General features: G+C 32.5%; 1 protein-coding gene across 1 annotated transcript; it reads right to left on the bottom strand.

Annotated features, from left to right (window-relative positions):
• Window positions 1–2,180: 2,180 nt before the first annotated feature.
• LOC149203066 (protein TIFY 10a-like) lies at window positions 2,181–4,125 on the bottom strand. Its single transcript, XM_089400092.1, has 6 exons — window positions 3,820–4,125; window positions 3,402–3,660; window positions 3,192–3,288; window positions 2,917–3,073; window positions 2,733–2,790; window positions 2,181–2,587 (listed from the first exon to the last, which is right to left on the bottom strand). Exons 1-6 carry the CDS (start codon window positions 3,947–3,949, stop codon window positions 2,488–2,490), a joined length of 801 nt encoding a protein of 266 aa, XP_089256218.1. The 5' UTR covers window positions 3,950–4,125; the 3' UTR covers window positions 2,181–2,487.
• Between the last annotated feature and the right edge of the window lie 22,331 nt (window positions 4,126–26,456).

Here is a 26,456-nt window from a genome sequence, read left to right as displayed (position 1 = left end):
TAGGATATGTAATTAAGAGATTTAGGGACTATGGTAGGAATTGATCTTTGAGTGGATAATTGTGATATGTCTACACGATGTTTAAAAAGTTAAATAGTTTCCTTCAAGGCTTCATATTTTTAATTTGGCTCAAGTATCCTCTCAATAAATCTCTTTAATTTAGAGTTAAGAATGGAATCAAGTGGAATTTTTAGCCCTAGAAGAGAATAATAAGAAGTAATAGGAATCATACATATCTAAGATTAAGTCATGTCATGTTTGCATTAAATAGATAGAGGACAAGCTTGTGTGGTCCAAGAATAGCATTTTGAGGAGTTGTATTCAAAGAGTGGAATATAAATACAGATTGGAATATAAATACATGTATACCCTAATAGGATTGAGAACCCTTAGTGGTGGTGGTAGTCATTTTGGAAGAGAATATCACTACAAAAATAAAGTATCTTTATATGGATTGCTATCATGAATAAAGAACTTACATGGGGTTTTTTGGAAAAACAAAATAAATATGATAAGCAAGTGCTCTTTGAGTAAGATAAAGGAGGAAAATATTAGCCAATTACTTATGGCCTTTTTATATTCTGAGGAACTCTATGAAAAAATGGACATCTAGATGGGAATGAAGGATAGATAACAAGTGGAGATTGTGGTTGAGAGTTTTAAAAATTGGCATTAAAAAAAATTACACTTAGAGATCTTCCTCTAATTCCATCATGGGTATATAGTTAGCTAGGAACACATATTTTTCATGACAGATTTATTTCTCTTTTCCAATGTGCTACTCAAGTTGAGGCTATTTTCCCTATTTATAAATATCATAATATTTTCTCATTAGAGTCAACTCTTTCATCTTCTCTCACAAACATGCTTGTTTAGAAATACTATGATGGTGCTAGCTATGGCACAACCCCTTATTGTGGTGTCAGATAACACACTTAAATGAGACCCACTCCATTATCTTTAATATTGTTCTAGGAGAGGGGTCTAACAATTATACTAATTTCCTTGCCTTAAAACTTATTAAATTGGAAACTAAGAAAGGCAAGGGAAATCTTAAGTGTTTTGATACTTCAAATGATACTAAATTACATGACTGAGAATAACATGCCCTATTTTAGAGGAGATGACAAACTCTTTAACTATATTTAAAGAGTTCAATGTTGGTGGTGACACTCCCCTCAAAAGAAGAATGAATATTTTCTTAGATCATGTTTGTGGAAGGAATTAAAGGATGAATTCCTCATAGAGGAACACACATCATTCATATTGGGGGATATATATTGAGGAAAAAATGACATAATATATTGGTGGATATAATAGGGGGTAAAGGATATAAAAATTGAAACTCAAAGCTAATGAAAAAATGGATACATACGATATCTAGTGAAAGTGGGGGTTTTTAAAATTGAGAAGGTGTATTGGGTTTGTATTGATAGAGGGTTAAATAATATGATTTTTAGAAGCATTTTCCAATATATAATCAAACTAAAGATATTGTTTAATATGCCACAAACTCCTGTGATATGTCAAAAAGTCATTGAGTAAAATACATTACCTAAATATTATTCTTTATAAAATTCTTTAGGTAGGAATTTGGTTCTTCTTAAGTATGGACAAGTCTATAGTTATTTGAATAACTTTAATATAGAAACAATGAAAGCATACCTTTCATGGGCAGATATTTTATGATAATTTAGTTATTACTTGCATTACTCTAATGCAAAACATGTTAAACTCACTCTTGAGATATATCCATCCTTATTAATCTCTTATAAATCCGGTCAATGCATTTTAAAACGAAAGAGCTAAATTTGCCGTACACGCAACCCACAGTTATAATTAGAAAATGTTCGGCTTAGTTTTTATATAGTTAATGGACATCCACTGAGTTCCTAGGGTATTTTAGGGTAATAAGATATAAGAGTGTTCACATGGGACATCACATTGGTTGTTATAAATTACATAGTGCGTGAATTTTTTATTGGAAAGCATGTTAACGTGCAACGGAAAAGTCATAAACAAACCACCCAAATTTTATATAAATATGCATAATAGTTGAAAAGATTACTCCTGGCCGGCGGGTGAAGTCATGATTCCATCTTTTTAAAAGTATAAGTTAACAACGTGCTATTTTATAATTTTATTTTTCCATCGCATGATGTCAATGAACATTACAATACTAAATAAAATTGGTCAATAATAATATATTTGTAAAAAATATAATATGTACAACAAATTGTACCATGGATACTCTCAAATTGAGAAATTGCTTTACAGCTTCATGTTCCCGATTACCCACGTCCACTGAATGAAGACCACTACCCACCATAACTTTAGGTTATCACGGTGAATGGCCATACACAAAACACGTGGGTTCCGTCGGCCAGTTAGAAAGTTGGAAAAAGCAATCCGGTTAAAAGTAAAAGAATTTGTCGCCCAGTGCAGTTAAACGCCGAGAACATTGACGCATGTTTTAAAATTTTGTGATTACGCCAAAGAGAGAATGATCTGGTCCTCTGATTCCTTCTCTGCTTCAGAAGGTAATGTCGCCGGCTTCATCGTGGTGTAAGGAGCCACGCTGTTGAATCTGTACTCGCACCAAAAAAAACTTGATCTAGTTATTACACGTTTGATTAATCAATAATTTAAATTCAATTTTACATTAATCATTTGTGAAACTATTTAGTACTTTGATGGACTATTTAAATGAAATTAAGTGTATGATTAGGTACCTCTCCTTTCGCTTTTGGAGGAAGCGCTCCAGAGACAATTTCCTGACTATTTGCAGGCCTGCAATAGCAATAAGTAAACAATGTTAAAGGCCTTTTCTATCTTAAATTTCCTTTCTCTATCTTAAATTTTCTATCTTATATGAATCCAGTCCCTATTCTTCAGTGTGCGCGATCAGCATCTTACCTACTGGCCGTCTATGAAGTTGATTTTCAGTGACAGCGTCCGATGCAGGCTTGGAAGGCAGCGGCTTCGATTTCTGTTCGATTTTACCACTGGAAACCTCAGATGTTCTTGTGTTACTCGAGCTATTAGCACTGGCAAGCCTCATAATGGCTTCAGCCTGCCAAGAAAATGATAAAAGTACTCCGTCAGAAAGAAAATAAATAAAGCCAAAAGGATTGAAGATTCAAACATTTTTCCCAAAAAATTACATATAATTGTTGCTAAGATCAAAGTACCTTCTCAGCTGGCACATCGTAAACTCTCATCGCTCCATTATAAAACATAGTGAGTTGAGGAGTAGACAGCTGCTCCGGAGCTTTCTCTGGAACAGATCTATTAAAAATAGTGCAAAAACAGAAAGTTAGCCCTGTCCAGCATCTAAGCTCGCTCGGCTATGAAGAATTCCGAAGGAAAAACAAATGACAAATGTACGGCCAAGAAAATACCTCGAATCCTGATCAGTTTGGCCGATTGCAAACGGCAAAGTTATTTTATTTTCTGCGACTCTAGGGTTTGAACCGAAACTGGAACCAGTGCTTACGGGAAACAATTCCAACATTTCCGGACGGCTTGATACCTCAGATCTTCCGTTAAAGCCCTCGGCCTGACAATTGACATGAGCGGAATCGGCCTTCTTGTACTCTGAAAGCCCGGAAAACACTTTTTGCATCATCTGCGGTTTTATCCGCGACAGATCTTGCGCGACTGTTCCATTCATCGAAAACAAATACCAAATCAGCCAAGACATTCCACGGAAACAAGAGAATGGAAGACAAATTCACAAAAAATAGTATATTGCAAGGGCCGATCTGAAAATAAAACTGCGAGACAAATTCAAGGCATTTGAAAAAGAAAAAACCATACATCTAAGCTTTGGTAGATGTTTTTCAGGGCTAATTTCTAAACCACTACCGCCTTTCAGGACTGTTCTGTTTGCTTCTGAGGCGTTCTGAACGCCTAGAAACTCCAGAGCCACAGATGCACTTGAAGGCATAGCTTGCAAACTCAATTTGTCTGATAAATCCCGAAATTTTCCTCTACAATCTACCTTTGTTCGAAGCTGTACTACTCCAGGAGATGGAGATCAATGAAAGCGCCTACTAAGCGAAGACAATTCTGCGTAGTCTGAGGCGAATAAGAAGATAAATAATGAGAAGGGAGAGGTGGGATTAAGCGAGGAGAGGGGGCTGCCTTGCAAGTTATTCCGCATGTGGAGTTAGTGGCGATTTTTTCCCTCTCACAGCACACCCACGTTGCTGACGTGGACGCCACTTAAGTCTAGTCAAATAACGCCACAACTATTTCTTTTTTGAAATATTGGAAGTCTTAACACGCACGACAACATTATCGATTATATTAATGGGAAGAGCCGGTCGAGCACGGTTTTCGCGGCATGTTAAATGCGCACGAGGGGGAATTGTCGCTTTCTTTAACCGAAATTAGGCGTGAGCTGGTCTTCACGGGAAATAAATTGCGACGGTGAATGGAAGAAAGGTCCGCGAATATATCTGTCTTGCCATTGGCATGATCATGTGATTTATTTGATAAATTTGGTTTTATTTTATTGTCGGTAATTATATAAATTAAATAGTCAATAAAGAAAGATTTTATAATAAATATTAATTTTTTTAAATGATATTTTTGGAATTATTAAGGAATTTAGACTTCTGTGATCCATAGTATTGTTCAGAAATTTTTCGGCAAAATCACATAACAAAATCTTTGTCGACGTGTTTCGAACCAACCAGTGTGGTTCATTGTCAGGACAAGTTGAAGAACCAATCCGGCTTAGCTTGATTAAATAGAGCGTGCAGAGACTCCAACGGTTATAATATATATATGTGTTAAAAATATGTAATAAGATTATTAATCATGGAAATTCACTCCAATTTTATTATAAACATTATATAAATAGATTTTTTTATAATATTATGGTTTATCGATATCGCTTATCTAAAAAATTTATAACTCATTTGATATAAAACTTGTTTATAATATTTTTTGAATTAATCAATTTAATTAAAAGGGTAAAAAGGACACCTTGATGGGGTGACCAAGCACGCATACACTTGTCACATGAGAGGTCATTGGGGCCTATCCTCTTCCATGAGGTCATTAAAATCTCTATCATGCATCATCCCTGCATTCAATTCTCCTGCGCGTCGATATATCTTGCATATTCAGCTGTTAAATTCAAGAGTTGGCAAATGTTTTTCTCCAGTCTGGAAGTTTCGGTGATGAATTTGGGCCGAGAGGAGAATAGAGGTGTGTGTGACCAGTTCCATGGCAGCTCACTAGGGTCTCGGCCTTGATTGAGTGGAGAAGTGAAAGCAAGTTTTATTTCGGTTTGGGTTGGGTTCGGCCTTCTGGCATGTCCCTAGGAACCGAGCACCTGAGCGAACGAGGCATTGAGTCAACTCCACCCCATTTTCGAGATAGCATGCCATAGGCCCTCACCTAAAAAACAGAAGCTCCTCGAACTCCCTTCTATTGTGTGGAGTAAGGTCTCTGTCTTTATAATTTCTTCTGCATGTCATTGTAGTTAGAGGGCTCTATCACTGTTTGTTCATGGTCGCTCTGTTATCATCTCCTTGTCGGAAATTCCATCTAGGTTTTACTTGTGTGGGGGTGCTACCTTGGTCTCTGGTTTGTTCTATTGGTAGTTTGCGTGTTCATTTTGGGTCAGTGTTACTGAATTTGTCTCTCTGCGCAATTGGGGTCGTGCAGTCTATTTTAGTGGGTCAATTGGGTGGTGGGCGGTGTCTTCCTTACACAAATCTCTAGCCTGGGCAGACGCTTGCCCTTCCTATTTCAAAGTTCATGGGTTTGGGGTTCTGGTGTGCACCCATTTAGGGCATCAGGTTCTTGGTCTTGGTTATTGTAATTTTTATTGCAGTTTCTGTGAAGGTTTTCCCTCAGCCTTCCATCTCAGCCAACAATCACCTCCTACCAAATTTGATATGCCCTGCCAATGGGGTCGGCCTCGCCGAGGGGGGGGTCAACATTTCCATGCAAGGCATCCCGCTCCAGGCCAAAGTTCATCTTCTGCCAGCTATGACAGTTGGGAAACCGAGGATGTTGCAGCTATCTCTCCAGCTCACTCTCCTGGTCACATAGTGGCTCCTGCTACCATGGAGTCCATTGCAAAGCAACTTCAGAATATCCAAATCAATATGGACATTCTCAGGGACCACATGTATGAAGATCGCAACAAAATTGTGGCATATCTCAATGATATTCAATATAGTCAAAATGAAATCCTGGAACAATTGGACAACCTTCGTCACAGCCACTGTTGCACAAATGACCACCTTCGCAGCTTGGAAGCGCGAGTGGAACACATTGATTTCCATATGCATGATCGTGTTGGTTATTTTGCAACTCCCCCTGTACTACCCCCCCATCCCCTCCTTGATATGTTGTTGTCAGTTATGGTCTCCTTTTTGTTTACTCCTCGTATGTTATGGCTACAATGCCTCCCGGAAATAATGAATGTAAAATGTCTTCTATTGTATTCTCCAGTCCCCAATCTCAACAAGTCTAGTCAGAATGAGAGAGAGAAAATTGTCGAGACTAATTTTGTAAGCTATGTTTTCTTGAAAATCTAATGAAAGTTTTGAATGACAACAAAATAAGGAAAAAATAACAACTATTTTGGAGATAAATTTCAACCTTTGATTTGTGAATACAAATGACAATATTCTAGAATATTTGATAAAGGTTAAATCCCTACCATCCTCCTAATAATTATTGATAATTAAATTAAAATTCTAAAGCCCTATTCCAAAATAAACATTCACATAATTATTTATAATTAAAAAAAAAAAAAATCAAATTTTAATACCTTAAATGAATATTGGAGCTCTATAAGTTGAAGAGTTGGTAAACATCAATAAACATGCATTCATGATAGGCATCAAAACACTTACAGTTACCTCAAGATACATCTCATATTGTCAAAAAAAAAAAAAACATAAAAATTAACTAAATTACAACTTTATTTTACCTATATTTTATTTTCGAGATCCTTAATTTATAAATAGACTTCCTTACAATACCATATGGAAATACTATTGCTTATCAATACCATATACCCAAAACCCATCATTTATTTAAGTGAAAATATTATATATATATATATATATATATATATATATTTAATTTAATTTAATTTTATAATATTTCTTAATTAAAAAGAAAAGCAAAAAAGGCTTAATGACTCTTGAGATAAATTTCAATCCTTGATTCTCACGGCTACTAAAAATATTCCATAAATATTTTATATAATTAAATCCCTAGTATCTTTTTATAATATTCTAAAACATAATTTAATTTAAATTAAAAATACCATCTAAATGTTTTATTTTTAATTTTTATTTAATCATATCTATATTATTCCAAAACATATTTTAATTTAAATTAAAAATTACAATCTAAATATTTTTATTTTTATTTTTATTTAATTATTCCAAAACATATTTTAATTTAAATTAAAAGTTACAAGGTAAATGTTTTATTTTTAATTTTTATTTAAACATATTTTAAATTAATTTAATTCAAATTGTGATAAAAATTTATTATATATGTGAAATTAAATTTTAAAATTTACATCATTTAAATATTTAAAAAAAAACTTAAATAGATATAAATTACAAAAACTTGAATTAAATATTAAATTTATCTATACATTCCAAATAAAGAAAAATATAAAACAATTAAAATTACCTAATGCAATATTAAACTAACCACTTCTAACTTTAATGGATCCGTTACGATATCATATGAAAACGCGTCATTTATCTTAATGGGGCCAAAAGTGCTCAGTTTTCAAAGGATGTGAACGAATTTTATTGATTCATTTCTAGCACGTGAAAAACATGTTGTGACTTGTGAATCGGATAACGCGCATTGCAATCGATGTTATCCTTTTATTTCTTTATTACTTAAAGTACGTGAAAAACAGATGGAATCATAGTTTGAAAGTAGTTGTATCCGTGAAAATTTGTAAGCGGAAATCATGGTAGTAGTTAAATGAGGTGATTTTTAGTAACTTATATTTGCATTTTAAAATGTTATTGAAATGATAATTTTTTATTATTTTATTTGAAAGTGTATAATAATTTTTTATTAAAAAAATGATAATTAGATTTAAAATAAATTATTTTATAATTATAATATTTTGTTAAATTAATTTAAAATATAATTAAGCTATTAATTCAAATTAAAAAAAAATAATTAAAAGTGGAAATATTTATATATAGGTTAACTGTTATTCCATTTAACATTAAAATTAATTCCAAATTAAAATTAATACCAACTTAAATGTAACATAATTAAGTATATATTAAAATCTAAAAAATAATTAAATATATATAAATAAATAAAAAATAAAAATTTAATCAATAATTTAAGAGAATTTAGAATTGAGAGAGAAAAAGAGAGAGAGCGCAGAGCACTCGCGGCGGACCCACCCAACCCCGATGAAACCACGTGTCAAGACCAAATCATATTGTATTAGTCGTTTTTACTAAAACAATTCACACCATATTTGCATTGGGCGAGTTTTGAAACCAACCCTCCCCAAACTAAACAACTTCACCACCAACAAGCCATGACTCATCCTTTAGTGACTCTACCCCATCGCGTATACATAAATCCTTAATGAATTTTTCCAGCAGACTTGCAGAGGGCAGAGCAATGGAACTAGGAGCAGCCAGAGTAGCAGAACCATGAGCGAGGGATCTATCAAGATGCTGAAAAGATTCCCTTAGAGGGCCAGAGGTTCTAGTGTCAGAATTTGACAAGTTTATAGTCATTTTTGCACGTTTTCACACTAGGAATCCAACCGTGCAGTTTATTTCTCTAGCCAAGGTCTCCATTTTTCTTCCATCATCGGAGATTGGATGTAAAAGAGTCATTCTTGTAAAGCTACTTGTAACTGATTTCTTTGCGCCATTTAATGATAGCTACAGTGCAAGTCGTAGTTTAGAGACACAACTTGTACATTGTTATGGGCTAGAAGAGTGATATGCGCCAATATTTGAAGAGCATATGATAAAGGATTATGGTGGATAGCGCACTTTCCAAAGAAGTAATACAATGTGGTGAACATTGTGCATTATAGGTCCACGTGGAGTGTACGCTTGGAAGTCGTGTGTTAAAATACAAAGAAACATAATTAGACCATGGTATGATCCATTGAGATGCCAAACCTACAATAAATTAGGCTGAAGAACTATAGTAGTGCTTTGAGACCATGCATTAAACAGCATGTGACAACTATGTCACCTCCTCTAGGAGTTGCGTCACCCTCTCAATGAACCTCCCTTGCTCAGAAAGTCGATATGTTGAACTGCTCTCTCTCTGCCCCACAGAAAAACCCCAGAGTTGCCTCTAAGGGCCTGCGTCAGTCTCTCCAACTTCTGCATCACCAGTGTCAGCCTCTATGGCCTCTGTGTCACCCTCTCTGGAGTTGCATTGTCTCTCCTGGTGTTGCTCTACCAAACTGCCCCTCACTGCAACTTAGATCACTAACTCGATTTTCTCAGCAAACCTCGCCCTAGAAAAATCGAACTTTGAAAAATTTATGAGACGCTTGATTTTTACAAATTAAAGAACTTAAACTTATGACTTTTAAAGAAAATAGAACATAAAAAAATACTTGGAAAATGATCATTTTGTATATTAATTAAACTACTCATTATTATCATATATAACAACATTTCAAGTAATTAAAAAAAAAAGACATTTTGATTTTTCCTGATAAAATTTTAAGAATTATAATTTAATGATCAATTGTTATGATTTTTTATTTAACAATTATTTTTAAAATATTATAATTTATATTTATTATAAAAGAAATATATTTTTAAAAGGTTGAAAATATAATATTAAAAATATATATAAGTTTTATTGGATAACATACTATGGTTATTTTGGAGTTCATGTAATTTAATATTCAATTAGTAATGGAGTAATTATTTCAAGAATAAATAGTAATAAATAGTATGGATGCATCATTGCCCACAGTGGATGATTAGTTAAAAATGGTAGTTAGTTAATTAAAATATTATAAATTTAGTTACAAAGTAGCTGTTAGGAATCATTTATATTAAATTTTTTTTAATATAGTATGAATAATTAATCAAAATAGTACTATACGGATCAAGAAATGGTTCCAAATTATTATTTATATATAAAGTAGATGTTAAGAATAATTCAAAAATTAATTAAAAAGAAGCTCTAAGGATAAGGAATTGGTTATTATTATAAAGTAGTTTATATATTTTATTTATATTAAATCAATTAATTATATTATTAAATAATAACATGATAAAGAATAGGTTCCAAAATATTAAATATTTATAAAGTATAGGGTTAAGAAATGGCTAAGAATTATATAATAATAAAGAAATTAGGAGTTTAATTATCTATTTTAATTAATTAAATCAATAATTTATAATATCAAAATTGAATCATAATAAAGATAAACAGTTAATAAAGGTTACAAATTACTATATATTTATAAAGTAAATGTTAGGAGCGAATTTGATTTAATTATGATAAACAAATAGGTCAGAAAATGGAAAAAACTAAATAAAAAGTAATAAAATTATAGGGATAAAAAACAAAAGGAAACTAAAATTACAGACCAATAATAATCAGAAACAGACTCTGAGAACTAAATAAAAGGGGGAAGAGACGGCGGGTGGAATCATGGAGAGAGGGTCAGAATCCATTGCTTACTCAACTTCCAACCATCATCCATGTTAAGGTTTTTAGCATGCCTCTCAATCTCAATAACCTCTCTAAGGTTCCTATGGTTGAAGTGATCAACCCTAGCAACGACTCTGGAGTCTTTAATATAGACATGGTGTTTGGATTTCTCAGCATGTTCAGCTAGAGCCAATGAGCGGGAACGATTGTGCCTATTGTTTGCAACATGCTCATCGATTCTTTGGTTAATTGACTGACTCGTCTCTCCAATATAGGGAATACCACAGGAACAAGGAATGAGGTACACACCTTTCATATCCTTAGGGTCGACAGGGTCTTTAACAGAACCAAGGGAATTTCTAATGGTAATGAGAGGCTTAAACGAAGAGGAGACATTATTCTTTCTACCTCACCTCGACTTTCTTCAGTTTCCAAGGTGAGTTCTATGAGAAAACCTGCAGTGTTACGATGAGTCCCCTCTTTCCCCTATAGTTGCTAACTTATTTATGGAATATTTTGAGACCAAGGCCTTAGCCTTAGCTCAGTTTTGCCCCAAAAAGTGGAAGAGGTTTGTTTATGACACTTGTGTCATTTGGCCCCATGGGCATGAGAAGTTGGGTCTGTTTCTAAGCCACCTTAATTCTCAACCTGACTCCATCAAGTTCATGATGGAAGTTGAGGTGGACGGAAGCCTTCCCTTCCTTGACATTCTCCTCTCTAGAATGAATAATGGTTCCATTTCTCACCAAGTTTTTCTCAAAAAGACTCACACGGAACAATATCTTCATGCTAGTTCTCATCATTTCCTGCTTAGAAATTTGGTGTTCTCAACACTCTTTCTACCCGTGCTCTGAGAATCTCTAACAAAAATCACCTAGAGCACGAGAAATCTCATCTTCTTGAATTTTTAAAAAATAATGGGTATAGCAGAAGCCTCAAGGGCTTTCAAAGAGCCTGTAAATGGTTAAGAGTTAAAATTGATAGTGTTGATCCTATCTCCAAGGTTAATCTCCCGTTTATCCAAGGGACCTCGGATAGGATTACCCATATTCTTAGAAAGAATAATGTCTCCTCTTCATTCAACCCTCTCAGTACCATTAGAAATTCCCTTGGTTCTGTTAAAGACCCTGCCGACCCTAAGGACATGAAAGGTGCGTACCTAGTCCCTTGTTCTTGTGGTATTCCCTCTATTGGAGAGACAGGTCAATCAATTAACCAAAGAATCCATGAGCATGCTGTAGACATTAGGCACAATTGTTCTCGCTCATCAGTTCTAGCTAAACATGCAAAGAAATCTAAACACCATGTCTGTATTCAAGACTCCAGAGTCATTGCTAGGGTTGATCACTTCCACCATAGAAAGCTTAGAGAGGCTATTGAGATTGAGAGGCATACTAAAAACCTTAACAAGGATGATGGTTGGAAGTTGAGTAAGAACTAGATTCTAACCTTCTCTTCGTGATTCCACCCCCTCTCTCTTCCCCTTTTTATTTAGTTCTCAGAGTCTATTTCTTATTATTATTGGTCTGTAATTTTAGTTTCCTTTTGTTTTTTGCCCCTGTAATTTTATTACATTTTAAAATAAGTTGCCATTTTATGACTTATTTGTTTATCATAATTAAATCAAATTCACTCCTAACATTTACTTTATAAATATATAGTATTTTGTAACCTTTATTAACCCTTTATCTTTATTATGATTCAATTTTTATATTATAAATTATTGATTTAATTAATTAAAATAGTTAATTAAACTCCTAATTACTTTATTATTACATAATTCTTAACCATTTCTTAATCGTATACTTTATAAATATTTAATATTTTGGAACCTATTATTATTCAATAATATAATTAATTGATTTAATATAATTAAAATATATAAACTACTTTATAATAATAACCAATTCCTTACCTTGGAGCTTCTTTTTAATTAATTTTTGAATTATTCTTAACATCTACTTTATATATAAATAATAATTTGTAACCATTTCTTGACTCATTTAGTACTATTTTGATTAATTATTTATACTATATTAAAATATAAATAATATAAATGATTCCTAACAACTATTTTGTATTTAAGTATAGAGGTTTTCCCAATGCATTATATTAGATATCATGTTTTGGGATTCAACTGTGTTAAGTAAGTGATTCATCTATGACCATTTCCATGAGAGGTAGTTGTAACTGACTAATTTCTCATGATACTTTAATAGTCCACTTAGCACTCATTGCATCGAGTGATGCTCATAGGGGTGAAGAAGTGGGATTGAAACTAGTGAAATGAATCACATAATGTCAATCATCACTTCCAGGGAAAACTCCACATTTAAGCGCGCTTGAGCCAAAGGCGATCTGGGATGGGTGACCTCCCGGGAAGTCCTGGTTACTAGGTGCAAGCCCTAGAAGTGATGATTGGCGCTATGTGATTCATTTCACTAGTTTCAATCCCACTTCTTCACCCCTGTGAGCATCACCCGATGCAATGAGTGCTAAGTGGACTATTAAAAAATCATGAGCAATTAGTCAGTTACGACTATCTCCCATGGAAATGGTCATAGATGAATGACTTAACGCAGTTGAATCCAAAAAAAGATATCTAATATAATGCACTGCGAAAACCCCTATACTTAAATTCAAAAGAGTGAAGGGAACTCTACTTGAATGGTTCATGAGGCACAATACTTGCTAAGGTTTTGCAAATGGGGTAGCAAGCTAAGTGGGCTTGATTGTGGGGAAAACTCCACAGCTAAGTGCGCTTGAGCTAGAGGCGATCTGGGATGGGTGACCTCCCGAGAAGTCCTGGTTACCAGATGCAAGCCCCAGAATTGATGATTGACGCTATGTGATTCATTTCACTAGTTTCAATCCCACTTCTTCACCCCTTTGAGCATCACCCGATGCAATGAGTGCTAAGTGGACTATTCAAAAATCATGAGAAATTAGTCAATTACGACTACCTCTCATGGAAATGGTCATAGATGAATGACTTACTTAACGCAGTTGAATCCCAAAAAATGATATCTAACTACTTTGTAACTAAATTTATAATATTTTAATTAACTAACTGCTATTTTTAACTAATCACCAACAAATAGTTTTTAACAACTAACTGCGGGCAAAGATGCATCCATACTATTTATTCTTGAACATTGATTGATTTTCATAGGCAATGTTGCATCCATACTATTTATTCTTGAAGAATCACTGATTTTTTCGTAGGCAATGATGCACCTATACTATTTATTCTTGATTGAATTTTTCACCTTATCTTGAGGATAAACCACATTAATTAGTTCGAAATATAAACCAAATTCTAATGATATGATTTATCCAAAAAATATTTTTTACATTATAGATCACAAAATTTTTAGATTTATATTAATGTCAAATAATATAATATAAATATATATATAAATTTGGAAAAAAAATCATTCTCAATTAAATTTAACTACCTCTCAAATAAATAAAAATTAATCACTTACCTAAAATAAATAATATAATAATAACTATAATAATATAATAATATAATAAAAAATCTGAGAGTGATTAAAAATATATATATATATACCAACCCTAATAATTCGTTTGCACCATTTTTCAATGTTGTGATGGTATTTAGCTTTTCTTAAAATGCTTTTGATATCTAATGTATGTATTTTAAGAATACAATGGTTAGAAAATTGGAAACTTGTGAAATAGTGAATACAATGTATTTTTCATAATTGTCCAGTGAAATATGAAAATTAGGTATTTATGGTGAAATTTAAAATAATAAATAAAGGTTTAGAATAGAAAATAAAATAAAATAAATAATAAGAAAGTGGTCTATTTTCAAGGTTTTTTAAGATGATAGAATATGTCAGATTTGTGATACTAAGAAGGTGGAAGATGAAAAGCATTTCTTTTTTATTTATCAGATTTGTGATATTAAGAAGGTGGAAAATGAAAAGTATTTTTTTTGGATTGCTGACTCTTGCTCATATCCGCTCTCAATTCCCTATCATCAGCCATACCTCCAATCTTTTTGAGTTATTAAGTCAGCCCAACTATAGTGATCTTGGAACACTTATTTCCCTACTCATTCATCACAGAAACAAGATTTTGAAAATTAACAATTGGACTCTCTATTCTTGAAGTTCGATAAACCACTTTAATTTTAATAGATGTTCATCATCATCAATAATATTTAAAATTTAAAATAATATTATTAAATATTTTATTATAAATTTTATTTTATTTTAATTTTTTATTCTTACATCCAAAATAAAACTAAAAATTATAACCACATAGGGAATATAAAAATAATGGTTAAAATAACAAATAAAAATTCAATGTACTTTTAATGTTTCGAAAATAAAAAAAAAATGGTCATGAAAGCTTGATTTGTTTCACATCCTTCTCACCCCCATGTCATAGGGTTTTGCTTTAGCTTCAAAACAGATGGAAATTGAATCTTAGTTTTCATGGAAACTGCGGAAGGCCTACAATCTATGAAGTGCTTGGGATATTGATGCATTCTACAACACTCGTAACAATTTATTGATAATAAATATGGTATCAACTAAGGAAATATCAACACATGTATATAATTGATTATAAACTTTGCACGAGTAGTACTAATTACTTCAATATGAATAAGGCAGCAAGTTCCTATCTTTAGGGACCTGCAAAGATTGCCTGGGTGTTCTATCTTATAAATAGTATGTAGTACATTAATAATATAAAAAGGACAAGATTAAGAATTGCCTTAAATTCATCCTAAATGATGTGCGCATATAAATTTATGTAAGTACCTGGTTCATTGAATATGTCATTATATGTCATTAAAGTATGTGGTCATTTGTTATATTTGCATTATCTAGAGAAAAACCACAAATCTTATATTCAAATTAGCAGAGATGTTAAGAAAGTAACAAACTCACAGAGGTATAGAAGAGGAATCAGTTGTAATTGACATCATAAGCAATCACATAAGACCACAAATTTTCATAAGCAATCACATAAAGAATTTAACCACAAATTTTCTTTTCATAAAAATATAATATTTTAGATAAAGTGTGGAATTCTTCATGAGGGTAATTTAAAAAATATCTGATTTGAAATATGATATATTATATATTTTTATTTTTAATACAAAATTTATATAGAAATTTTAAATTGTATGGATAGTTGGTTAGCAACTCATTTATTAACCTATAATATGTGTTATTAAAAGGAGGTTCCCATTAATATAATTGTTATGTTAATGTAATATGTAAATTCTAGTTATAGGAGTGGACCATTGGTTACTTTCTCAATTCTGTCAATGAGAGGATGAATATTTCATAAAGGTGGACTTTTTTAAGACTATGCTTTAGTCATGTGTTACTGCTTAGTAGAAAGAACTCTTAATAAAGTTTACTTAGCATGAAGCTAGTTCTTGCAATGGGTAATGAGTGTAGAATTAGAGAATGTTCTTTACCTATGTATCCCAATAGAAGATTTATATATTTAGGGTTTCTAGGACTTATTCTAGGAAAATTTTACTTTCAAATGGAGGGGTTTGGTTTTTATTTGAGAGTGAATAGGGTATAAATTTGAGTAAAAGGGATTTCCTGTCACTTGGGGTCATGAATAAGTGTCTATTTGTGTTCTTTTCAAGGGATAATGGTACCAAGTTATTCTTTCTCTAATTATTGAGTTAGCTCTTTATTTTCGAAATTTCTCTTTTGTAAACACCTTACCATTGCAAGTAGGTGAATTTGTTCCTTTGTAAGCAATTGGTTGTTTATTGTTGCTCATAATTAGTGTAGAGTTGGCAACACATTTTGTTAAGCTCAAGCTCCATCGGGAATGGTAAGGAGAAAGGAGAGCAATAGTATAAATCTTATGGAGCAAAGCATTTCCTGGACTTCTAAGATCTACCAATACCACTGAAATTGTTGTTATGTGTTTCATGTGCTTATGTTTTCTTCTGCATGTCTATGTCTCTATTCCCATCCTCCCTTTTCATCAAATTTGGAAAAAAATTAATAAGGTTGGGGTAAGTCAAGTCTATAAGTGTCTTGGAATGTGTAATTTGGGATTAATTTGGACTGAGATTATACATCTCCCTTGGGGCTATCTACAATTACAATTGAGAAAAATACATTGAATGATGTGTGTAAACAAATGCAACATTCATGAGAGCATAGAAAATTATTCTAACCACTTTCTATTGAAAATGCAGCAAGAAATTCCTAATTTAATTTTCCCTTGATTAAATTAGGAGAAATTCGAATTTCAATTTCAGCAGAATACTTGGAGGTAGTTAATTGAGGTGAGGTGATGTGGCTCTTGTCACTCAGTTAACTTAGCAAATTCGAGTTGGAGAAACTTGAGTTCAGTTCTACATGATTGATTGCTAATTTGTAGCAATCTATTTAAGTTAATTTGAGTTAATGTCAGTGTAACTAGTTCTCACTATTAGTAGAACTAGTGGAGGTCAAGTTAAGGGTGTGTAACTTTTTTCACACTAAGTGATCATCCAGTTAACTGATCAATCAACCCAAAATAATTGTTGCATGCAGAGAATTCGAGTTACCCAGTTGAGATTGGAGTTCAAGGGCAGTGTACTATTAGTTGTAAACTAGTTCAAGTTGTGCAGGTGGTGCATGCAGTCAAAGAAGGGCCTAAAGGAATTGTGCAATTCTCAATGAGGAATTTCCCTAATTAATAGGGGCTAATTCCTCATCAAACAACATGATGAATTAGGAGCTTGTAGGCTAGGAAAATTGGCTAAGTATTGGCCAAGGTCAGTCAGTCAAGCAAAGGATAGAAGATACAGGTGCAGGTTGATCTCAAGCTTTAGCATAACATATTGTATTCATCCATATTCTTTAATTAATGCAATACATATAGTAAGGGATTTTGAGAAATTGCTTTCCCCTAGATAAATCTTTGTGTATGTGTGTTAAATCTTGAATCATGTTAATGGTTTGTGTTCTCGATCATGAATTTACTTCCGCAGATTAGTAGAGTAGCTTCTAGTCTTATGATTTAGAAAATTTCATGAGCAATTTAGAATCTAAACATTAATTTCTACACTTTCAACTCTGTGCAAAACATTCTAGACCGAAGACTAGTATTTCAAACCTAGAAAGGTGCATGAATAAACCAAAAAAGTTGAGGATCCAGTTAGCAATCCATGTGTAACAATATTATTGATCAATGTGAGTGAATTGTGTTCAGACAATTCATAAAATTGCATGGTGGAAAGTGATATGGAACTAAAATACCCTAGTTAAAGAGGAAGAAAGGCGCACATATATTTTCCTAAGCCCTTATATGGGAAGGATGAAGCATTAAAGACAATTTACATTAAAGGAAATACAGTACCAAGATTCAAGTTCATTGGTCCAGAGAAACAGTTTTGTATACTTTTTAGTTAGCTTTCTCTGGCGCAAAAGACAAAAAAATGTATAATAAAATGAAAGCTATGTTTCTGTTTTACAGGTATGATGCTGATATGAGATGCCTCTTATATTTTAATCCATTTTCAAAAGGATTCTCCCAAGCCTTTGATGGTGATCTTGGTTTCCTTGGTTTCTTCTTCTCTAAGGAGGTGACATTGAACCTATGTAGTTGAAACCATTTGACCAACTAAAGTGGTAACTTCCATGTACTATCATACAACTAGTAATTAGCTTAGACCTTCACAAATTATGTTAATATGAATGAACTTGAGGATGTAAAGGTTTTTTGGCTCTATTATCTCTAAGTTTCTATCTATCTCTTTTTATGCTATTTTAGTTGTTTGGGACAAAAAGTTTATTATTTCCTCCTTAGATATCATAGGTCCAAATGTAGAGTGGGGTAGGATATGTACACCTATATAGAATAAGAAATCAAATCAACATGTGAATGAAGTTTATTATCTTACAAACAAGGGAGTCTTATATGTTAATTTTTAACATCTCTCTAGACAATAACCTTACAATTATATCATTGTTATTATTAGTTACTAGACAATATATTTCTTGAATACAAGTATACTCCTACTCATATAGTAAAATAGAACTATCTTATAATGTTTTGAAATTTGTTTCATTGCTATAAAATCTCATCCCATCCCTAAAGTATGGACAAGTTTGATCCCTTAGGTATACATGTATGAGCTACAGCATAATGTCACATTATTGTTGGAAACAAGATTAATACTGAGAGAGTGGGGGGGGGGCCGCGATGGGGGGTGTGAATTAGTATTAGGCTAATTTTACAACAATTATATTACCAATTTATATTCTCATTTACTTTGGCAATTATCCATGTGATCTATCAGTAGCATACTATGTGATTAACAAATTAAATCAACGCATGTACCATTCATCAACACCATAAGTAGCACACACAAGAGACAAAAAGATTTAACGTGGAAAACCATAAAGGAAGAAAACCAAAATATTTGTTTATTATGATGCAAATATTAAGCTACCACTTAGATTACATCATATATTTTCATGAGCACCCACTCACAGGAAGCACCAACTCCCTTATGTGTATTGCTAGCATCCCCTAGCAGGAAGCACCAATTCCCTCATTGCAAACAATGCCTGATCAACTTACAAGAAGCACCAATTTCTTATTTTTTAAAAGAACCAACTTGCATGAGGTACCAACTCCCAAGCTATTCTTCAGACACCCACTTAGATGGAAGCACCAACTCCCCGTTTTGTAGACACCAACCTACTCTCCAAAAGGAACTTACTACTCGCTATTTTCGCTCCCACTCGCCCTAATTTGAGCTTTGCATTAACAAATTCTTACCCCTTGATTTTCCTCAAAGATGCACTTAGCAGCCCTCTCCTTTCTTCTCTTCAAATAAGTCTTCTACGCTCATCCCTCAATTCTTTATCCTCTTCAATAGCGCTCACATCTCTCAACCCACTCATAAAGTCTGCATACAACAACACTCAGCCTTCTCATCTTCACAGCCTCTCTTCGCTTCACTTTACAACCTCTACTCATAGTCACACACTTTGTTGTATTCGCCCACATTACACTCTACATTCAAGTTGGGATCAAAACTAATCTACATGAACAACCCCAATATGGGCAAAATTTACTCAACCAACAAGCATGGGCATGGTCTCCCATTACTACTTTGTAAGGAACACGTGACTGAAGATGTACTTCAGTATGGTTCTCCATTTCTCTGCTTTGTCCAGTATATCAATCACTAGAGTTAAATTATTTTGAGGATGGGATTTCCCATAGCTTACCATGCGGAGAACAAAATCCCATTTCAACCTGCACACTCAAGGAGCACCTTTATTAAATTCTTCCAGTTCAATCACAGAACACCAGTATGGCTCTCCATACTCAAGGCAGAGCTCCATTAATGCCTATGCAGATCATGGTCCCTTCCATTATTTTTCTCAACAACTCTATTAACTACAAAGTTTCCATATTCATATGATGCTGAGCTCTTTAATTAGTCCTCTTAACATATGTGACCTCGTGCCATGACCTTGAACAAATAGTTGGAGGCACTTAACTTCATTCCCAACTAAGTTCTTGCTCCCTTTATATTTGGCTTCATATGCCCGAGGGGATAAGACCAAGCACTTATTATAAGGGGTCTTACTCAATAGTTTGAGGGTTGTGAGGATTGGGTGAAATTCAGCTTACAAGTGGTTCGAAAGCCCTAACATAAATCAAGACTATAAATCAATACCCCTTCATCCTTAACATATGCCCGCAACACTATATTACACCTTACACGCTATTTTTTGAGGATGATGTTATAGGCATTGTCTCTCCTCATCTTAACATACAACTATTTTTCTTTTGCAAACTTATATCACAGGAAAATGTTTCCCATATCGATCCTAGCACTATTCTTGATGTACTTATGGATTTGTTCATTGCTAGGAATTTATCTATTCCTCAGCCTGTCAATATCACCTTGACCTCATTTCAAAACCTTTGAGAATCCCTTTTGCTATGAGGTGAGACATGTAGTTTCATGTTAGTAGATGGAGAACTTTCTCGTCTCTCTCTGTCTCTTGGCACTTTTCCTCCTAACCTTGAACTTAGCCAAAAATCTATAATATTAGAGGAGTTCACAAACATGACCCCATGGTGCATTTTTCAATACCTTGAAAAATTAGAAGATGATGGTGATATTCTCGTCTCTTAGCTTCTATCTCTCGGTCTTTTTCTTTCATTGCAAACCATCGAGAATCTATTTGGTGTCGGGGAGAGATGTGAAACTTCACATCAGAAGATAGAGAAGTTTCCCATCTCTTGGCCTCTGATGGGTGATACAAAATCATCATTGCATCACGCTTCTTCCATGTGTGAATCACTGATTGGTCCATGTGTCATCCAAATATGGCCCACTTGGCCACCTAAAAGCTCCAAATCATCATGCCACATGTCATTCACTTAGAATACCACATTATCCACTAACATCATCAAGCCATGTCATCTACCACTTTGTACCATGTCATTTCCATCAGCAAATAAGGTCACACCATTTGTTTCTTTGCCATGTCATCAATACAAGAGAGGGGTCCTCGAGCCTATGTTTTTTTCCAAATTCATTTTTTATTTCAAAATGGTCTAAGGAAAGATTTATACGTTAAATGCCACCACAGGGTAATTTTGCCTCTCTTAGGCTCTTGATCTTGACCTCTTGGCCTCGATTAACCTTGCTATCACACCTTGCCATGCCTTGAATTTCTTGGGACAAGACATGAAACTTTCCAATAGTTGACATCGAAAAGACCTTCTCTTGGTCTTGGCCTGCTCCAACACTTCACTTATCACTTCGATACAAGACTAGGGAAGACACAAAACTTTACGATACTCGAAGGGAGAGGGTTCTATCTCTTGGGATTTGTCAACCTCAGGACCATGAGACCTTTGATAAATGCATTGATGGTAAAAAGGGTTGAGATGTCAATATTTGACAGCAATTGATGAGAAGGAGGTTTCATCTTAGGCTCTATTAGACTCAGGACCTCGAATTGTTGCATAACTTCGCCAATGTTAGACTCAGAACCTTGTATTGTTGCATAACTCTGCCAATGTTACAAAGGGGTTGTGGCATGATGAATGTAGGTTAAAACATTGAAACATGCCATCCCTCCTGAGCTTTGATGTATGAAAAGGGGCTAAGGTGCCTATCCCTCCTAAGATTTGGAAAATTTTGTTAACAAACACAAGGTTGTGAGTAACTTTGAGGCCTGGAAGCCAATGCTTCAACTAACCATAAGTCTTTTATTCTTTGGAGTTTTTTTTTTTTTTTTGTTGCAATACACCATTGGAAAGATCTTTCCAAGGGCTATCCATCTGTGTCATATTTAGGAGCACATGTACCGATCCCTTAAGGTGGAAATGCCTTCAAACCTATAAACTCCCTCCAATGCTCTGACTAAGTCTCCAACTCCAATTGAATAGACAACACACCCCATCACTCAATTGCAAGCCAACACACTCAATCAATGCCACATGACCATGCCACAATCTCCCTTGACATGATCATCTCATTCACACAATGACTTGACATCATTGCACTCAAGTTGACATTAATACCAACATACCAATGCATCAAGTTGACATCAATGCCAGCACACCAATGCCATTTGTCAACCTAACAACGCCAACAATGGCATTCAATATATGTATATCTATTGAAATAAAATTACAAGCGTACATTTTGTTAATGGAATAACATGGCGGTATCCCTCATATGCACTTAGAACCTATAATGATGAAACTTTGATAATTTAAATTTAAATTCAAGTTTTTGATGAAAATTTTGAGATTTGAGTTAAGAAGTGAATAAATTTACTTTTTTTTTGTGGGTTTTATTTTTTTAATTAGGTAAATTTTTTTCAATTTGTTTACATTTTAGTTATCTAACTCAAAGTCTATAAAGACAAGGTTCCATGATCAAAATCTCTTTCAATCAAATGGAAATAAAAATAAAAATAAAATCCTTGTGGTATTTAAGGGAGAATTTTATTTGAAAAAAATGAATTTCCTCATCAATTAACTTGCTCTATAAAATCATGTTACTAAAGTTTTTGTTGACATAGTGACATAGCAAAATCTTCCAAATGCAAAAATCAAAACTTTGAGTGATGAAAACCTTTATTTTTTTATTGGCTTACTAGGGAAATAAATTTAACATACATTTGGTTCACAATATTTCCTCCTTATTAAAAATCACAAGATCAATTCATCCATACTTACCATATCTATATTTCTCACTTTGAAATCAAAGAAAATTTAATAAGTGAACAAATTCATACTTTTAGTGAATCCATAATATAATGATACTATTATGATGGAAATTTCTCTATTAAGGAAATTTCTCTATTAAATTTGGAGAAAAGATTGAAAAAAAAGGTAAAAAAGTGTCCACTAATTAACATTATAGATAATTCTTTTAAGTTTTAGAGGTTTTGGGGTATATTTTCTAGTAAACTTTTCCTGAAATATAATAAATTTTGTTAAAATTACAAGTTTGAATTGTGTCTCTAAGAGTTTTGTAAAGCGTTGAATCTATTTATATAATTAAAAATGCATTTTAAACAACCAAATATCACAATCTTGCTCACAATTATATCACTAAATTTCCATCAAACAAACTAGAACCTTAAAAAAAAAAACTGATTAATTGATTCATTTAAAACCTTGCATCTACCAAGGGCCGAGAGAGATCAAATCTCTTGAGTTGCAAACTTCTTTTAGAGTAAAAAGAGATTTTATCCCTCCATGCTAGATAAATCAAGAGTTAATATGTTTCTAAATTGGTCTTCCCCTTTTAAATATGTTATTTTCCATATGTTAATACCATTGGTGAATACATTTTTTTTATTTATATTATTTTATTTACATAATAAGAACAAAACAAAAAACTACATTACATTACATCTCTTCCATATTAACTTAAATAATACCTCTAAACAAAATCAAATTACAAAATATTTTATTCATATAATAAAAATAGCATACCTTCTCATCTATATATATATATATAATAAGTTGATATAGAAAATCAACATATCGTATGTTTTGTATACAGCAATGATATATTTACAATAAGAAAAACATTAAAAATGTATTCCACTGGATTTTAAATCATTTGGGTAGAGAGTGTCCACATACATTTCCATAATATATTACTAATAAGCTGTGAGGTAAAAAACACATTTCCTTAAAATGTGTATGGTATATCAATTTAGTCTTTTAAAAATTTCGAAGCTGTATTAATCTGTCAACCTATCATATGTTTTATTTACAACAAATTTATAATGACCATAAAAATTGTGTTACACTAGATTTATTTCATATTGCGTGGAAAATGTTCAGATACATTTTCACAATATAGTAATGAGGTGTAAGATAAAAAACAGCTCTCTAAATATAATGTATATGGTATATTAAAACTGGGATGGTATATTAATTTGTTAATTTAATTCCGAGTGGATTTCTCTAATACGTTGATTTTTTATTTTAATATTAAAAAAATTGTAAAAATGAAAAACACTTCTTAAAAAACGTGTTTCACAATATTTTAAATCATATTGTGTGAAAAGTGTTTGGATATATTTCCATAATATATTAATGAGGTAGAGTATAAAAAAATAACTTTCTATGATATATTCAAATTTTGAATTTCATTAAGTGAAAATCAGGAAAATTTGAGAAGTTGAATTTGGTGAATGAGATTTTTTTTTAATGATTTTCTAATTTTATAAAAGAATATTATTTTATTTTAAAAATTTCTACAATTTTATAGATTCTATATAAAATCATTATAAGTTTGAATATTTTGACAAAAATATTGTCAAATATTTTATAGATTGTATTTTAAGGAATAATAAATTATATATATATTTTTATATTTTATTATAATTTTTTATTCTTAAATTTTTCTTTATTAAAAAATAGGTATTTGTCTTATTGTTTTTTTCTCATGTACAATCAACAATACCTTTATAGAAAAACATGAGTGGTGTCCTTTGATATGAATAGCCTAAGTCGACCAACATTCTTTGACACATGACTTATAATTTTCTATTTATCATTCATATGATGCAATGTCTTGTGGCCTATTGATAATTGCAAATCTTATAAAATTTCACCAATTATATTTGGTTCAACATTGTCTTCATTTTGTTTTATAACTTTATATAATTTTCTAACTTCATTACTCTCATCCCAAGAATCTATTTAAGGTTTCGATCTAAGGGGATTACCTACACAATCCAAGTGCTCCAGGAGTTTTTTAAGGCGTCAAATCCATTTATACAATTAAAAATGCATTTTAAGAAACCAAATATCACAATCTTGCTCACAATTGTATCTCCAAATTTCCACCAATCAAACAAAAACGTAAAATAATTAAAAAAAAACTAATTAATTGATTCCTTTAAAAGGGTCCAAGCATGGAGCTAGGTTACACTTTTTGGCGAAATGAGGGCACGTTTTACTAAAAAACAGATGCTTGATCGAGCAATTTTAAGTGCTCGATCGAGCAAATTTTAAGCACTGGACCGAGTTGTCGAGGCGCTTAAAAATATCTCGATTGAGCATTTCAACAAACTTTCGATTGAGTCGTTTTCTAACCCGAGTTAACAAATCAATTGAGAGTTATGGCTCGAACCCTTGAGCCGTATGATTCACCATTAATACCATTAATAAAAAATTGGTAAGGTCATGGGCATGTTAGTTTTTTAATGGCTCGATTGAGTTGCTAGTTAACCATGTATGTCGCTCGATCGAGGGTTTCTTTAACGCTCAATCGAGCAATTTTAATTTTGAATCTAAGCACTCGATCGAGCTCTTGAAGTACTAAAAATTACAGTTTCAACACCTCTACTGCATATTTTTCTGCAACCCCATTTCGCACCCTATCAGATTTAAGGCAAAAATTGTCCTTAAGTGGCGGAGATGATCGCATTGGATTTGTGAAAGAATCCTCTATCCAATGGCATATGAATTGGACATATTCGAATTCATATGATGTTTTTTTATCCAATTTCTTTTAAACATAACACTTGAAATTTTTTGGACAATTTCAAAGGGGCTAAATAAAAAATTAATAACATAAAATATACACAACGAAAAAATTTCAAAAAATACCACTATCTTCGTTTACAAGTCCTCTTCAAAAGGGTACTCTTGGTTTTCAATTTATTTAAAGAGTTGAAAAAAATCTTATGTGAACACATAAGAAAAATAAAATTTTAATATGAAAAACTTGGTTCTTTGTGTAGATCATGCTCATATATATATGTATATTTTAAAAATTACACTATTTAGAATAAGTTCATACTTTTTAGTTTTGCAAAATTTTGTAAGGACATATATTGCATTTAATGGAAAATTGAGCGATTATATGACACTAATTTTTTTTGCAAAAAATATCATTAGGACAACAACATATTTCTCCACATATTGTCTTTTTACTCCGAATCAAAATTCATAATTCTTATATGAATTTTGAGGGTTGCAATTTGATAAAAGAGGAAAAACTTAAAATTTCATTGCCACATTTGGCCCAACAGTGTAACACATCTTCATGCTTAACCAGCTTAGATCATTTGAACCTGCATCTACCAAGGGCCAAGAGGATCAAATCTATTGAGGTGCAATCTTCTTTCAGAGTGAAAATAGATTTGATCCCTCCGTGCTAGTTAGATCCAGGGTTAAAATAGATCTAGATTAGTCTTTTCCCTTTTAATATTATTTTTCACATGAATACCATAAATAAATATGTTATTTTTATTTATAATATTTTA

This window comes from Pinus tabuliformis, chromosome 2_1, assembly GCF_031772625.1.
Source record: "Pinus tabuliformis cultivar Carrire ecotype Pingquan chromosome 2_1, CPIR1, whole genome shotgun sequence".
NCBI lineage: Eukaryota > Viridiplantae > Streptophyta > Pinopsida > Pinales > Pinaceae > Pinus > Pinus tabuliformis.
The sequence above is the reverse complement of the archived record's forward strand: the minus strand, read 5'-3'. Positions and strand labels throughout refer to the sequence as shown.